Source organism: Rhinopithecus bieti, unplaced genomic scaffold (genome assembly GCF_001698545.2).
Source record: "Rhinopithecus bieti isolate Rb0 unplaced genomic scaffold, ASM169854v2 scaffold_19691, whole genome shotgun sequence".
Classification (NCBI taxonomy): Eukaryota; Metazoa; Chordata; class Mammalia; order Primates; family Cercopithecidae; genus Rhinopithecus; species Rhinopithecus bieti.
The window spans coordinates 299,019-317,597 of record NW_016809781.1 but is presented as its reverse complement, the minus strand read 5'-3'; the positions used below and the strand labels follow the sequence as shown (position 1 = coordinate 317,597).

Below are 18,579 nucleotides of genomic sequence, written 5' to 3'. Positions count from 1 at the left end.
TATAAAAAATTCAACTTTAAATTTTAATTCTTACAATTTTAAATAACATAGTGGTTCTCAGTTCTAAAACCACTAAGCCCAGTTCACTTACGTTTCATATCATCAATATATATCCACATTTTTTCTGTCTTAAACTCTTTAAAATTCTTGTGAACACTGTTAGAAAACAATATTGTTTTTAATCTAACAATGATTTCAATTTTACTATAATGTCTTTATTTTATTATTTAGGAATCCAAATGGGACTCATAATAATAGCACAAGATGGCCTGTCTTCAAAAGCACTGAACAAAAATATCTAACCTTGAATACAGAGTCATCAAGAATATTGACTAAACTACGTGCTCAACAATGCCGATTCTGGACATCATTTTTTCCAAAAGTCTTGGAAATGACAGGTGTGTGTGTTTTACTGTTTGGTTATTTAAAAGATGATGGTTTATGTAAAAAAGGGATGAAGTATACTCTCTAAGGCATGATGATGGAGTTACTGTATGTATCTTTGACTTTAAAATAACTTGATTTAATGAATACATTATTTTTAAGACTTTCTTCTATCAAGTTTAGATATGTTTTGAACTCTTACTATATAAGCCGTACTTTAGTAGTTAAATAAAGAAAACTAAAATATAAATTTCACCCCTTGGAAATATGAAATAGAAAAAGGAAACTAAAATAGAACCCTACTTGTTATTCAGAAAATCTTTATGGAATTAATTAATGAGCAAAGAAATAAATATATCAATCATAATGTATAGAACTAAAAAAAGTATGCAAAAATTGATAAAAACAAATTTATTGATAAATAATAGAACCTTGATTTAAAGGGAGAAAAAAACTCCAAAGTTTACATATTTAAAAACACAATAAAAAATTTCTAAATATTCTGAACTTGGAAATATTTAAGAGCGCACACACGCACATTACAAAATATAATATTATATAATATTACATATTATAAACAAATAGTTATTTAGTTAACTAGTCTTCAGGAAGTGATTGATGAGAAATATGTAAGGAAATACTATCAAAATTTATTCATTTATTATCTCAATATTCATTATTAAGAAAATATTCAATCCATTTGAGTGATCAAACATGTGTCACCTTAGTTTGATCTTCTCTGACAAATATGACATATATCCAACTCACTGTCTAATTTTTAAAATGTCTGCTGTTTATAATCCATGTGGTTCCTTAAGTGTACTTTCTAAAAGTAATTTTCAGCCATCAGACATATTGCCGGTCAGGTCCTTCAGAGTTTGCTATTCTGTTCATCATGATGCTCTGTAATTTTCAGGCTATAGGTTAGGTATCATAATACAGTAGATGTTTTCCATTTCTTGTTTAGATAAGTTAGGGGCTAGTTTCAGCAAATATGGGCATCTCAGAGCTGTATTTGATTGTTTCATATGCCTTTGGATTATCAGACATTACTCACCAAAATTATAATAATGTACCCCATCTGCTTGGGAAATGTTTCTGATATACCAGTGCTCTGCGTATTACCAAATGTTCTGTGACATAATATATAACTAGAGATGGGATTCTGCTTCTCTTGGCAGAGCAACAGTGCCGTCCTTGTGTCCTCCAGGTGTAAATAACGATGAGGTAACTCATTAATCTGCCAAGAGACCCAAAGAGATACTATGATTTACCGTATCACATACTACATATTCTTAATCTTTATTTAAAATATTTTTATATGAGAGGGTTATAATTTGAGATAAAATGAGTGGGTTATTTTAAGTGACTTATTTATTATAAGCCAAGCTGAGCCGTTCTGGCTGAATCACCTGTGATCTATTGCAATTTATGTGATGATACAATAAAATTTGATTGTCAGCATTTTTAAAAACTATCCTTCACAAATTTCTGTTTCCAAGTACTTACCTGTCAGAAAGCAGATTAAATAAACAAACTCCAAAGTTTTTGGCCAGCTGCCGCTATTTCCCATACAATGTTGAACAAATTCCTAGCTTGTGTAACACTGAGCTCTATGGAAATACTTATCTAGCTGTGGTCTAGGACCATGCATAAGGTGGGGTTCAGTGTGTCTTGAAAATATAATTTTGTATTATACCATTTTTTCTAATTAATTCTCCCATAATAAGGTTTTCATATTAGATATATTTTATAATTTTAAAGTAAATGCATGATAGGATTATTGTAACATGTATTCATTAGTAATAAAAATGTTACATTTGAACAAAGTCAGTTTGAAGTTAGAAGGATTTATGTTTTATAAATAAATAGTGTGGACAGATTAAAAAGATTAAGGGCCCATGTTCTTGCCATACCTTACATTTCAAGTCACAACTTCAATATTTTAATCCTTAATGTTTTGAGAATGGGTTATTCAGATTGACCTGGGCCTAAAGTTTTTTGGAATTTTTTTAGCAAGCTCTATACGTAAAGAAAATTTCAAAGAATTTAAGAAAGCTGGCTTTCTTAAAAGGAAAAAGCATTTGCATTTACTCAAGATGGAAGCCCAATAAGCTTTGTAAGTACCACCTCAGCAGTAGTTTACATTTGAGCAATAAACGTTCTCAAATAAAATGATTCTTCAGACTTGTTTAAATACACAAATTCTAACGCTTACTTTCAGAACATACTTCAGCACACGGCTATGCTGTTATTGCATGCACCTGCAAGAAATAAAATTCACAATATTTATTTCAAATGTTAAAAATTCAAATTTACATAAGAATATAACTATTCAATATTACAATCTCATACCTATTTGAAAAAAGAAAAGGAAGTAGAAAAATGACCCATTGTCAAGGCTAATAATATTTTTTCACTAAAAGTGGAAGGGTAAATTTATTTAAAGAACAAAAGTCTTTCGTTTTATCCCAATGAAGAAAAAACATTAGATCCAATAATTCCTCCTTTGACCTTTGAGTAAATCGTGCTTGCCAACACTAAAAACCACGTGTAAATTTAAGGGCCAAAATGCCCTTTGGACTGGTTACTTTGAGAGTCATTTACTACTATTTGCTAATCAGCAAGACTGTCAGTCAAAGATGAGGGAGTGCAAAGGTGATTTTGAGAAAATAATGGTACTAGCTTATTGTCTTCATATGCCTGAATTATAAATTCCTCATTAAAAGCAAAACAAAACAAATAAACAAGTGGCTTTGAGTAACTTAGTAATCAAGTTAAATTAACTGTTTCACTTTAAATTACATGAAGTCTTCACAAAGCCTAGCCTGAGTTTATACGGTTCACTCTATGATCTTACCCTATACTCAAAATTGCAACAGAACAATAAATGATTGAGATTTATTGCATAAAGAAGTATGCATTCCGTGACAAGTTTAATAACTGATCAAAAACAGAAAAATAATAATGTGATGGAGACTGAAGAGATTTTCAGTGAACACTCAAATACATGAAGAATGTTGTTGTTGTGTCTTAATTATGATGGCAAACATAATTAAATATCAGTATAATCTCTTCTATCTTCACTTCCACTAGCAATTGTGGGTTAATTCACCTCTTCATTCTCTTCTGCTAGGGTCTGAATGTTTGTGTCCCCCTAAAATTCATATGTTGACATCCTAATCACTAAGGTGCTGGTATTAGAAGGCAAATCCTTAGGGAGGTGATGAGTTCATGGAGACAAAGCCCATTCAAAAGAGATTAATGCTCTAAAAAAGAAAAAAAAAAAAATCCTGAGAGAACTTCCCCATTCCTCCATGTGAGAACATAGCAATGAGACTGCCACCTATGAACCAGAAAGCAGGTTCTCATCAGACACCAGTCTACTGTTGCTTGATCTTAGATGGAAGTCTAATCTGCTGGAAAGGCTCCTCAACTGTGAAAAATAAATTTCTGTTGTACATAAGCTACCCAGTGTATGATGTTTTATTATGGTAGTGTGAATGGACTAAAATATTTTCTAATTCCTTAGACTTTATTAAATAGACTTGGCTCTGGTGAAAATTTACTCAGTGTCCTTTTTGGCTAGACAAAACACAACAACCACACACACAAAAAAACTTATCATTATTATTTTCACAGGAGAGAAAACAATTTTTTTTCAAATAAGACAATACATGCAAAACAAAGATCACAAAGAAGTGAACTGAAAAAGTTATGCCAATATGTTTATCAATTTACTATTTCACAAATTGCCTTCCATGACTCTTCCCTTCTCTTTACCCTGTGAGACATTAAACAAAAAACTGATTCCCATCTTTTCTATCGCCCCAAAACTCACACACAAAGCAAGTTGTCTCCGTTTTACAATCACAACAAGACTTGGTGACATTTGAAATAATTTTAAAGCAGTGAAATCACTCATATTACTGAGTTGGTTAAAAAGGATATTATTGTTGATTTAAAATTGGGCATAGAAAACTGAAGAATAAAAATATAACAGATTAATAGGTCATATGTATCTAGGTGAATATATATATTTAATGTATTCATACTTACATGTAGAGCCTCTAACCTCTTATTAGATTTATGTCCTATTAATATGCTTTGAAAATTTATACTAAAACTACTAGCCTAGGTATAAAGTACTATCCTTTTTCCAAGGAATATTCAGGTCAACAATATGAGTTGCTACATTTAGTTATGCACATTGTATCATACAAATTCACATTTTCTGTGTGTGTTTACCACTCATCTATTAGGCAATTACTTTTAGAAAATAAAACTTTATTATTTTCATACCACATAAAAATTTATAATCTGCCAGCTTTTAACTGTTTTATGCATACTGAGCCATTTGGTCTTTTGCAGAATTTTCTTTATTTTTTTATATACTTTCAGTTCTGGGATATATGTGTAGAACATGCAGTTTTGTTACATTAGGTATACGTGTGCCATGGTGGCTTGTTGAGCCTATCAACCCGTCATCTAGGTTTTAAGCCTTGCATCCATTAGCTGTATGTCCTAATGTTCTCCCTCTCCTCACTCTCCAAGCCCGACTGGCCCCAGTGTGTATTGTTCCCCTCCCTGTGTCCATGTGTTCTCATTGTTCAGCTCCCACTTATGAGTGAGAACAGGCGGTGTTTGGTTTTCTGTTCTTGTGTTAGTTGTGTTAGTTTGCTGATGATGGTGGCTTCCAGCTTCATCCATGTCCCTGCAAAGGACATTATCTCATACCTTTTTATGACTGCATAGTATTCTGTGGTATATATGTACCACATTTTCTTTATCCAGTCTATCATTGATAGGTTTTTGGGTTGGTTTCATATCTTTACTATTGTAAATAGTACTGCAATAAACATACGTGTGCATGGGCTTTATTTATTTATTTGAGACAAAATTTCACTTTTGTTGCCTAGGCTGGAGTGCAATGATGCGATCTCGGCTCACTGCAACCTCCATCTCCTGGGTTCAAGTGATTTTCCTGCCTCAGCCTCCGGAGTAACTGGGATTATAGGCATATGCCACCACATTCAGCTAATTTTGTATTTTTAGTAGAGACGGAGTTTCTCCATGCTGGTCAGGCTGATCTCGAGCTCCCGACCTCAGGTGATCTGCCTACCTTGGCCTCCCAAAATGCAGGGCTTATAGGCGTGAGCCACTGTACCTGGCCATACATGGGTTTATAGTTGGATAATTTATGCTTTGGGTATACACCCAGTAATGGGATTGCTGGGTCAAATGGTATTTCTGGTTCTAGATCCTTGAGGAATTGCCACACTGTCTTCCACAATGGTTGAACTAATTTACATTCCCACCAATAGTGTAAAAGCATTCCTATTTCTCCACAGCCTCACCAGTATCTACTGCTTCTTGACTTTATAATAATTGCCTTTCTGACTGGTGTGAGATGGTATCTCATTGTGGTTTTAATTTTTATTTCTCTAATGATCAGTGATGTTAAGCCTTTTTTCGTATGTTTTTTTTGGCAGCATAAATGTCTTCTTTTGAGAAGTGTCTGTTCATATCATTTGCCCAATTTTGATGGGGTTCTTTGCTTTGCTCTTATAAATTTGTTTAAATTCCTTGTAGATTCTGGAATATTAGACCTTTGTCAGATGGATAGATTGCAAAAATTTTCTCATTCTGTAGGTTGTCTATTCACTCTGATGATAGTTTATTTTGCTGTGCAGAAGCTCTTCAGTTTAACTATACCCACATTTTTTCAATTTTGGCTTTGGCTGCAATTGCTTTTGACATTTTTGTCATGAAGTCTTTGCCCATGCCTTTGTCCTGAATGGTACTGCTTAGGTTTTCTTCTAGAATTGTTATTATTTGAGGTTTTACCATCAAGTCTTTAATCCATCTTGAGTTAATCTTTGTATAAAGTGTAAGGAAGGGGTCCAGTTTCAGTTTTCTGCATATGGCTAACCAGTTTTCTCAGCACCATTTATTAGATAGGGAATCCTTTCCCCATTGCTTGTTTTTTCAGGTTTTCAAAGAACAAATGGTTGTAGATGTGTGGTGTTATTTCTGAGGTTTCTGTTCTGTGTCATTGGTCTATATGCCTCTTTTGGTACTAATACCATGCTGTTTTGGTTACTGTAGCCTTGTATAGTTTGAAGTCAGGTAGCATGATACCTACAGCTTTGTTCTTTTCGTTTAAGATTGTTTTGGCTATGCAGGTTCTTTTTTGGTACCATGTTAAATTTAAAGTAGATTTTTCTAATTCTGTGAAGAAATTCAATGGTGGTTTCATGGGAATAGCATTGAATCTATAAATTAATTTGGGCATTATGACCATTTTCATGATATTGATTTTTCCTATCCACTAGGATGAAATGTTTTCCCATTTGTTTGTGTACTTTTAGTTCTTTGAGTAGTGGTTTGTAGTTCTCCTTGAAGAGGTCTTTCACATTCTTTGTTAGCTGTGTTCCTACATATTTCATTCTCTTGGTAGCAATTGTGAATGGGAGTTCATTCATGATTTGGCTCTCTGCTTGTCTATTATTGGCATATAGGAATGCTTGTGATTTCTGCACGTTGATTTTGTATCCTAAGACTTTGCTGAATTTGCTTACCAGCTTCAGGAGGTTTTGGGCTGAGATTATGGGGTTTTCTAAACATAGAATCATGTTGTCTACAAACAGAGACAACTTGACTTCCTTTCTTTTTATTTAAATACCCTTTCTTTCTCTTGTCTGGTTGCCCTGGCCAGAACTTCCAATATTGTGTGAATAGGAGTGGTGAGAGAGGGCATTCTTGTCTTGTGCCGGTTTTCAAAGGGAATGTTTCCAGCTTTTGCCCATTTAATATGATATTGGCTATGAGTTTGTCATAAATAGCTCTTATTAGTTTGAGATACATTCCATCAATACCTAGTTTGTTGAGACTTTTTAACATGAGGGGATGTTGAATTTTATCAAAGGCCATTTCCCTTGCAGAATTTTCAAAGTTTCTTTTCCTAGAGAGTGGAAAATGTACTCGCATCCACAGTACGAGATTAATATGTTGTCAAAATTACAATGAGTATGAGTAATGCTGGTATAATCCCCTCTCCAAAATACCACTTAACGTTTTTGTTAAAGTCAACATAAGTATTTTGCAGGTTGGAAGGGCAACTGGTTTGCAAAATGTGTATTAATTAAAACTAATGTGAAACGTTCCTAATAGCAATTACCCATGAAAATATAAAAAATGGAAAGAGAATAGACATCTGTGGTGGTTTTAAATGGGTTATGTTTCCTGGGTAGTTGACAGTTAACTAGTTTCTGAATGTTTTTCAGGACATCTTATCAGATGTATAACAAGATACCTAATATAAATATAATTTATCTTTTAAAAAATCTTTTTTGTCAACTAATTTGGTAATATTTACAGAGCCTATACACTGTTGCTGTGAGCCAGGAACTGCACTAGCAGCTAGAGCTGCACAGATGAAAATGACAGGGTCTGCTTACTCACAGTGAAGTGGAGTCAGGGCCCAGGACCATGAAAAGCTTTTAAGAAGAGAAGATACCTGCACTGAATCTCAATGTGAAGGCAAAGTGGATAAGCAGGAACCAGAGATGAAGTGTCTTGTGTATCATGCTAAGGAATTTAAATGATATCCTAAGTAAAGCTATTTAGTAATTTTAAATGGGAAACTGATATGTTCTGGTTATTGATTCATAAATGTATAAGCTTTTACTATATTCACGAGTTTTATTTTTTACGTTTGTCTTCTTAGAGTATGTAAGACTATTATATGGCATCAACATGATATTTCATTTCTGAGGTAGGGTTGTTCTTCCAAATAGCTTCTTTTGTTTGCTGGTTCATTCGCATCAGGAATATATTCACTTCTCTTATATTTATTTTATTTATGCTTTAAAATTAATCTAAAATTGCTTTTCTTGTTTTAGTGTAAAATATTTACTAGTAAATTTGCCTCTGAATGCAAAATTGGAAATATCATCTATGTTTGCATAAACAGTTGACTCTGGAAAACACCCCGGGGGTTAGGGGCACCAACCCTTCCACAGTTGAAAATATGCCTGTAACTCTCGAATCTCCAAAAATTTAACTACTGATTAAGTTGACTAATTAAGCCTACTTGACTGGACCTTACCAATAACATAAACATTTGATTACCATATATTATGAATAATATTTGTATTATATACTATATTATTATAATAAAGTAAGTTGTTGTAAAGAAAATGAAAATCATAAGATAGAGAAATTGAGTGGAAGTTGATTTTCCTAAAGGTTTTCATACTTGTCATCTTCACATTGAGTAGGCTGAGGAGGAGGAGGAGGAGGGGAAAAGGAGCTGTTGGTCTTGCTGTCTCTGGAATGACAGAGGTGGAAGAAAATCCACATATAAGTGGATTTGTGCAGTTCAGACTCCTGTTGTTCAAGGTCAACTGTGTGTATATTTTTTACTTTTCCTTTTGAACATTTGTACTTGCAAATTTGCTTTGCCCTTGCACACAGAGATTTGCTTTGGAGAAACTTGTTTTTTAATATCTCTATACATATGTGTAAGTTATAAACATTCACAAACTGTCTTAAGTATTAGATAATCTTTTTAACTGGTATGTCTATTTGATCTTTTGACATCTTGACATGAAATTTATTTTATAAAAAATAAATTATACAGTTTCCTATTTTACATATTTATATATTAAATGCAAATTTAGTAAGTTCTATTGGGGGTGATAATTAATGTAACAACACATTATTTTAACACATTGTTTTCTTTGGCAAAAGTAAACTATATCTCTAAGGTTACATATGTTTTAAATCAAAGATATTTTTACTACATAGTTATATGAATAAGGTCCTCAATGTCCTTATTTATTTCTGCTTTATTTTTATTTAAGAAATAATAAAGATGCATGAAATTCTACAATCATGAAGACATTTCTCTGAAAATAGTTATGAGAATTGTAAGCTTTATTAATATTGAAGATTTAAAATCCTATTAATATATACTTATTTACTCATTTGTTTTTTGGCCTTGATTGTTACCATGCCTACTATACATGTTGCCAACTCTGATTTGTTTCTTTTATTTACATTTCTGCTATATATTTGCCCTTGTTCTTTTATTTTCACTCCTCTATATTACTGTATTTTACATGTATTATTTAAATGCCATCAGCTGAGGTCAATGCATAAATACTATGTGACCTATTGTTGATATTATGAATTAAGACACTTTTTATACATATTATTATATAGTATGATCATTAGAGTATGCATAAAAAGGACTTTATATTTACTCTCTACATAAGAATCTGGAAAGGTCAATCAATTGATTCATCATTTTCCTTGATAAAATATAATTAAAACCATAATATATTATGGTAATCTTTCCATTTTGTTCACAGTGTCCAAAACACAAAATGTTACCACTATAAAGAAAATAAAATAATAAAAAAACTCTTTCTACAAGTTAGGGTTCTTTATTTCTAAAATTAATTTTTATCTTCTTTAAAGAAAACGTCACATCAATATTTGACCTGTGAATTTAGTATCAAGCCTCCACTTTCTTTTCACTCTACATATTTATTTTCTTCTCTCATTCAGAATTCGATTATTTTCCTTTTCTTATAAAATATTTATACTTAGAGAATGACAAAGTTGCTATTATCATTACATTTATGGACTTTCAGACACCATGAGGCATGAAAAGAAACATCGGTGGCAGCATTATTCTTCCTTTATATCTCTGAATTCATACAAAATATATATTGATTCCTTCACAATAAGTACGTTGAGTTAGAAGGCTGAATTTTGGTTGAGGTTACAATTCTAAGAAACTTGTATTGTTTGAGCATTATGACCGTTCTACAATATAATTATGTTTTAATCAATTGTAAAGCAAATACATTGTCTACCATAAAGGTCTTTATTCCCTCAAATTTTAAATAAGTTAAAATTTGCTAATCAAGTTTAATCTCTGTTTATAATGTGCCAGCCCTCACTTTTTTATTATGATGTTCCAAACATTTAAGTTAGATGGTTTTTAATCATGAATATTGCTGATGTTGATAATAATATGAAAATTGAGTTGTGACTAGATTTTGTCTTGTTAGTAACAAACAAGCCAATATGAAATAAGAAGAGAAAAGAAAGAGAGGAGGACTAAGAAAAGAAGAAGATGAAAGAGGAAAACTTTTAATTTTGAATTTGATTTATTTCAAACTCAAAATTTTATTTACTTATTATGGCATATTCGCTTTCTCCGGATTTTGTTAGAAAATAATTAAATGTTTCATATTTTATTGTCTTATTCAGTGCGCCCCCTATTTCTAAAGCAGAATAGTATTTAGATTTATAGAGCATTTGTGCACTTAAAATCATTTAAATTGTATAGACATTTGATTATGGCACATAGGAAATAAATGTAAATTTATATAAATCAGTGAATTTGGTATTATTCCATGAACAAGAAAAGAAAATCAGATCTAGGACGCTTTCTATAAAGATTAAAATTCATGGTCTAAATTTTAAATTACCAAAAATGTATTTATCAAGAAAAGTTTTTTCTTGACTTTAGAGTTTTTATTTTATATAATAACATTGAAAACAGCATTTATTTATTTTTTAAAAGGCCATAAAAGTGGATGATTTGGTATGATATATAACATCTTTCTTCCACATGTAATCTTTTTTGACCCTTTATAGAAGTTCTATTATTCACACACAAAAAAATAGTGATTATAGTGATTAACCTTTTTAAAAGCCATTTTACATGAAAGTGAAACATTTTATGTAAACTTTCAAATATTTTTCCAATATCCAAGCATTATGAACCTTTCAAACCTAAATATATCCTAAATTACAAGGGATATTGTAATGTCTGTACAAATATTTAAGTATTTTTATTTTTGTACTAGCTTAAAATGAGTCACTACATTTTCTCCTCCAAAGTAATATCTTACAAAGTTTAATTAATTTCAAACCTTTATAGAAGTTCTATTATTCACACACAAAAAAATAGTGATTATAGTGATTAACCTTTTTAAAAGCCATTTTACATGAAAGTGAAACATTTTATGTAAACTTTCAAATATTTTTCCAATATCCAAGCATTATGAACCTTTCAAACCTAAATATATCCTAAATTACAAGGGATATTGTAATGTCTGTACAAATATTTAAGTATTTTATTTTGTACTAGCTTAAAATGAGTCACTACATTTTCTCCTCCAAAGTAATATCTTACAAAGTTTAATTAATTTCAAAGATTTCTAACTGAAAAGTATGTATTAGAAGAGTTGCCCATCCCTACTTTCAGTATACATGAAATTACTTAAAATTTTTTGATAGCTTAGCATTCTAAAAGTTTAAAAAGTAAGAAAACCACAGTTATATATAATGCTTATTATGCCTTTATATCAGGAACAGAAATATGTGTCTTAAAACATGGTAATTTAATAGTTTTTACTGTTCATAATCTGTATTTTTTAACAATACACTTCCAAATAAATCAGAATTTCAAAGTTCTTGCAGTATATAGACCATTTGTGGTTCACTGCCTCACACTATTCCTGCCTACACACTCCTTTCTCCTAACACATGCATATAGTTTGCAAACTACTTTTGAAAACATAAATTATCTTAATCATCTTTCTATTTTACAAAGCAATTAATAAACTGCTTTCACATAAGTGGCTGAAACAATGACTAAACATTGTTTCCTATTAAAATGTATTGACCAGGGATGGTGACTCATGACTGTATTCCCAGCACTTTGGGAGGCCGAGGCGGGCGGATCACCTGGGGTCAGGAGGTCGAGACCAGCCTGGCCAACCAACATGGAGAAACCCCATCTCTACCAAAAATACAAAAATTAGCCAAGCATGGTGGTGACGCGTCTGTAATCCAGCTACTCGGGAGTCTGAGGCGGGAGAATCTCTTGAACCCAGGAGGCAGAGGTTGCAGTGAGCTGAGATGGCGCCATTGCATTCCAGTCTGGGTGGCAAGAGTGAAACTCTGTCTCAAAAAATAATAATAAAATAATGTATTATAATAAGGGTAAAATCTATGTGGAATGACAATTACAAAGTTATCCTTATGCATTAATAAATACAGTATGCCCTTTGTATTTATGGATTACACATCCATGGATGTACCTAACCATGAGTCAAAAACATTTGATAAATAAATGCATCTATACTAAACATATACAGACCTTTTTTCTTGTGATTATTCCCTAAACAATATAATATAATAAACATTTATATAGCACTTTCATTATATTAGGAATAAATTATCTAGGGATGTGCATAGCTTATATGAAAATGTTATGCCATTTTACATAAGGGACTTAAGTATCTGAGGATTTTGGTATCCCTGAGAGGTCCTAGAACCAACTCCCCACAAATACGAAGTATGACTGTATTCATATATAATTTTCATCAGAAATAATTATGTTTTATAACTATATATATAAATTAGACCATTCAATGATATTTATGTTATTTTAAAATGGGTCAAGAGAAAAGCACAATATCTACATATCTTCTTGAAAACTAAAGAAAATATACATAATGTAATTATGCATAATACAATATATAAACTCATTTTCTATTTTATATGTTACACTTTATATAAATTATATATATTATTTGCATTGTCACATAATCTGTAAACATTTTATTAAAATCTCTTTTCAGGCAGAGAGAGCTAATAATAATAAAGAATAAATGAAAAAAGAAAATAATGCTGTACAGTGTAGTTAGAGAAAATGGCTTTTGTACTCTAAATTGTTTTTCAATTAATGAAACAGATTAAAATTTAGATTAATACAACTTATTCTATGTTTTATAGGAAATATTGATGAAGCAGAATGGGAGTGGAAAGCAGGATTCCATCGCTGGAGCAATTACATGATGGACTGGAAAAATCAATTTAACGATTACACTAGCAAGAAAGAAAGTTGTGTGGGTCTGTAATTAATAGATTCACCCTTTATAGAACATTTATTTTCCTTTAGATCAAGGCAAAAATATCAGGAGCTTTCTTACACACCTACTAAGAAAGCTATTGTAGCTGAAACAAAAATGCCGGAAGGATAATATCAATTCCTCACATCTTTAACTTAGTATTTTACCTAGCATTTCAAAACCGAAATGGCTAGAACATGTTTAATTAAATTTCACAATATACAGTTCTACAATTAATTATATGCATATTAATACAATGTTCTGCTTCAATTTATTTCTTAATAAATTTAAGTTTTTCCACCCAAAATTATCAGTGGTCTGCTTTTAGTCACATATATTTTCATTACCACTTGTAAAAAGGTATCTTTTTAAAATGAATTAAATTTTGAAACACTGTACACTATAGTTTACAATATTATGTTTCCTAATTAAAATATGAATTTAATGTCAATATGAGATATTAAAATAAGCACAGAAAATCATTGGTCTCTTTGTTTTTTATATAAAGGCAAGAAAGAATCTTAAAATGAGAGAGTCACTTTAAAACACTTTATAATAGAAACAGAATGCTGCTACCAAGAAACAAAATGTAAAATAATGTAATTATTTACGTAATGGCTTCAAATTATATTCTTCATTCGACTCTTGCTCTCCCTCACCTCCTCTTTTCTCAACTATCCACAAACATGTATATATGTGAATTACCTTTCCTGTAATTCAAAAATTTTACAAACCTGGATGCGTAGAAGTCTAAAGTTAGGTTGTGTACCATCTGGGACACGGGAACCCTTGCCTGGACCCAGAAATATTAACATATTAGTAGGAAAATTGTTCAATTCCAGAAGAGAAATGGTTGTACTTTCTGTAGACAAACTATCTTATTTTTGCAATTAAAAAAATTACAGAGCTGCATTTATTAGCATGCTTGGCAAGGGAATATATGCCATTGAATAAATTCACTGAGTAGTTTACTAAAGGAGAGAAGTCAAGATATTTTAAATTGCAGAACAAAGGAGTGTATATTATTTATGCTAATTAAGCATTGAAAATTTGTACTCAGGATAGGACAAATTGAATTTATAGGTCTGTATACTGACGGTTAAAGCATGCCCTATCGTTTCTTTCTCTTTTTTTTTTTTTTTTTGAGACAGAGTCTCCCTCTGTCACCCAGGCTGGAGTGCAATGGCACAATCTCAACTCAATGCAACTTCTGCCTCTCAGATTCAAGCAATCCTCCTGCTCCTGCCTCAGCCTCCTGAATAGCTGGGATTACAGGTGTGCGCTACCACAAACGGCTAATTTTTGTATTTTTAGTAGATACAGGGTTTCACCATGTTGGCCATGCTGGTCTCGAACTCCTGACCTCGAGTTATCTGCCTGCCTTGGCCTCACAAAGTGCTGGGATTACAGGAGTGAGCCACTGTGCCTGGCTACATGCCCCATTGTTTATTGGTCAAAAAGTGTCTCTAGTTAGATTTAGTATGTGTCTGTCATCAGCACTCACTCAAAGTTCATGGTACCCTAGATACAATTATAATAAGAGCCATGCCAGTTTTTATATTACTTATGAGGTTACTGTAAATAAAGATATTTGTTTTATAGCTTCTCCCTCATTCTGAGAAAAAAACAACCACATACAGGATAGATGGGTTATTAGATTCTCAGTTCTACACCACCATCTTTGTTTCAGGTGTCATTCTTTCCAGATTCCACTGTTTCTCTCAATCACTTGAGTCTCCTTTTGATGTAGAGTACTCTGATATATAAAACAACAGGAAGACACCTGTTCAACACCATTAAAGACCCTTTAAAAACATACTTGTTAAGATTAATCATTAGGAAAAGAACAGATGTTCATAGAACATATGTAAAACCGTTAGATATTGAGAGGTGACAACGTGCTAGCAGCCCTGGCTCTCGGCGCCTCCTCGGCCTCCGCATCCACTCTGGCAGCGCTTGAGCAGCCCTTCAGCCTGCCCCAGCACTGTGGGAGCCCCTCTCCGGGCTGGCCGAGGTGGGAGCCTCCTCCCTCTGCTTACAGGGAGGTGTGGAGGGAGAGGCCCGGGCGGGAACAAAGGCTGCGCCCAGGCTCATGGGCCAGCGCGAGTTTTGGTGGGCACGGGCACGGGCTCAGCAGCCCCGCACACGGAGCGGCTGGCTGGCATCACTGGCCCAGGGCAGTGAGGGGCCTAACACCTGGGTCAGCAGTTGCAGAGGGTGCCAGCGGGCTGGCACTGTGTTCGAGTTCTCACCAGGCCTCAGTTGCCTCCCTGCGGGGCAGGGCTCAGGACCCGCAGACCATGATGTCCGTGCCTTCCCCCGCAGTTGGCTCCCGAGCAGTCCGTGCCTCCCCGAGGGGTGCCACCCCCTGCTCCATGGCGCCCAGTCCCATCAACGGCCCAAGGGCTGAGGAGTGCAGGCGTGGCTGGGGGTGGCCCGCGATCCGCCTGCAGCTCTGGTGCAGAATCCACTAGGTGAAACCAGGTGGGCTCCTGAGTCTAGTGGGGACTTGGAGAACTTTTATGTCTAGCTAAGGGATCCCAAACACACCAGTCATCACTCTGTGCCTAGCTCAGGGTTTGTAAATACACCAATCAGTACTCTGTATCTAGCTAACCTAGTGGAGACTTGGAGAACTTTTCCTTCTAGCACTCTATGTCTAGCTCAAAGATTCTAAACGTACCAATCAGCACTCTGTGTCTATCTCAGGATTTGTAAATACACCAATCAGTACTCTGTATCTAGCTAACCTAGTGGGGACTTGGAGAACTTTTCTGTCTAGCACTCTGTGTCCAGCTCAAGGATTATAAACACATCAATCAGCACTCTGTCAAAACGAACCAATCAGCTCTCTGTAAAATAGACCAATCAGCTCTCTGTAAAATGGACCAATCAGCAGGATGTGTACTTCGTGGGCACATAGATGACAAAAAGTTTGCTGAATTTAGACATTAACAGTGTATAAGTATTACAACACCAAATGGAATAAAACCCTACCTACAGGACGGACTGTGGTGAGATGCTATCTTAGCATAAATACACAAAGCCACGGGCATTTGTATTCGATACGAAGCCACAGGGGGTATTACCTGATTTTGGCAAACTTTTTAGGTATGTTTCTTCAAAGTGTGAGAAAATTAGCTCTAAGTTTAGAAAAGAACAAGTGTAGTAAATCCAACCAGTATCAGGGCATTTAGCCCAATCAGTATTTTAAGTACTGGAAAGTAATCGTCCTTTATCATTTGGTATTTAGGTAGTATTATAAAATTAACATAAGTCACATTCCTTAAAAAAATTACAGCTGGTTGTGTTTTTCCAGAAATTGGCTGCTGAATATTATTGGCATGAAGAGTATACTAGTCCATTCTTGCACTACTATAAAGAAATATGTGAGAATGGGTAATTTATAAAGAAAAGAGGTTTATTTGTCTCACAGTTCCACAAGTTGTACAGGAAGTATGATGGCTTCTGGAAGGGATGCAGAAAATTTTCAATCATGGTTGAAAGTGAAGGGGAAGCAGGCACATCTTACATGGATAGAGCAGGAGGAAGAGAGAACAAGGGGCAAGTTTTACACATTTTTAAATAATCAGCTTTAGTGTGAACTCACTCACTATATAGTATCAAGGGGGATGTCACTAAATCAGTTACAGGAACTCCACTCCCATGATCCAGTTACCTCCCACCAGGCCTCACTTCCAACACTGAGGATTACAATTTCACATGAGATTTCATATTTCAATATTGGATCCAAACAATATTGAAGATAATAATTTTTAAAGTTAAGGTAATAAATTTCTTGCCCATCCAAAACTAAATTTCATAAATTTTAACATGATTTTAGTTATGGTATTTATGAATAATATTCTAATAAATAGAACTTTCCTGACATTGCTGAAGAAGGGTGAAAAACTCAGTACAATTTCTTGTTGTAGCTGTAGTCTTACTAAATTCAATATTCTCTGTAATGTAAACAGTTTGTGATAAAATGAGACGATCAAGAAAAAAATTAGATTTTTTTTGACTAAATATACTTAATGTAAATGTAAATCAGAAGCACTATTTATGAACACCATCTTGGTGATACCTTCAGACCGAAAAAGAATAAAACTGGGACACCAGTTTTATAAATGTATACATGCATATGTACATGTGTACTTACATAATTTATACATACAGGAGACTGCTAATGTCCAACACACGATTACAGGGATGAAAATTGCATTTTACTTTTAAGGAGCCATTCAATAAGTCTCCAAAAGAAGGAAAAAAGGACATTTTGAATCCTAGAAAAGGACAGTCTGTGGTGATCACATGAAGGTCATCTAATTAAACATTAAGAAGTAATACAAAATGATATAAATTATTTTATAGACATATATAATTTTAAAATTAAAATACATAATGTATAGAATATAACATATATTAGGGCCGGTTGTCATTTTTGATTTGTCATTTTCAACTGCAGCTGTAACTGGAAAACATTTTTATTTACAAATTGAATTAAATATTATATTGCATTGTCAGTAATTGAGTAAAAAATATTATCAACAAAAATATCAAGGCATTACTGTTTTACTGGAGGAAAAAATAATAAAAATATCTATATAGCCACACTGAAATTTAATTGTATATCCAAAGTAAATAATATCTATAATTCAGAATTTTTTGAAAAGTGAGAGAATGAGGGAGAAATTTTCCTCTACAGTTAGCCATTAACCCCCAGATTCAATGAAGTTAACTTACCTTGACCTGTTTTTCACCTGGTTAAAATCAATCCATTAGAGTTTGCAATAGAAAGAGGAGGCAGAGCAAGATGGCAGAACAGGAGCTACTACAGGATCGTCCCCCACCCCCACAAAGACACCAATTTAACAACCATCTACACAACAAGAGCATTTCCATGAGAATCAAAACTCAGGTGACTTCTCACAGTACCTGGCTGTAGTTTTGTATAACTAAACATGACTCTGAAGAGGTAGAAAAAACAGTCTTGAATAGAGACACCACCCCTCCTGTTTTGTTTTTCTAAGACCACCAGAGCGGGTACAAAAGAACCAGCGACTAGGCAAGGGTAGGAGCAAAACTGCAAGTTTATTTTGGTCACCTAGCTTCAAGGGAAGAAGGGGGGTAGGGAGAGGTCTGTTGGCCCCCCCCCCCCGAACAAAAGGGGCCCCCAGAGTCACCCGTACAGCTCTCGGACGGAGTTCCAACAGTTCCGACCGCAGTGAGGAATCAACCGCAGTGGGGAAGC

The 18,579-nt window shown here is 33.7% G+C and overlaps 1 protein-coding gene across 2 annotated transcripts in view; it reads left to right on the top strand.

Moving 5' to 3' along the window:
• The window catches only part of BCHE (butyrylcholinesterase), a 71,454-nt gene extending 57,647 nt beyond the window's left edge, over positions 1-13,807 (top strand). The window contains exons 3-4 of one of the 2 annotated variants that reach the window (XM_017890444.1): positions 232-398; positions 13,210-13,807. In XM_017890444.1, coding sequence (XP_017745933.1) covers positions 232-398; positions 13,210-13,334 — 292 coding nt within the window. In that variant the 3' untranslated portion in view covers positions 13,335-13,807. The remainder of the gene's footprint in view (positions 1-231; positions 399-13,209) is intronic. The other variant, XR_001888837.1, reaches the window with a different exon arrangement.
• Positions 13,808-18,579: the final 4,772 nt, after the last annotated feature.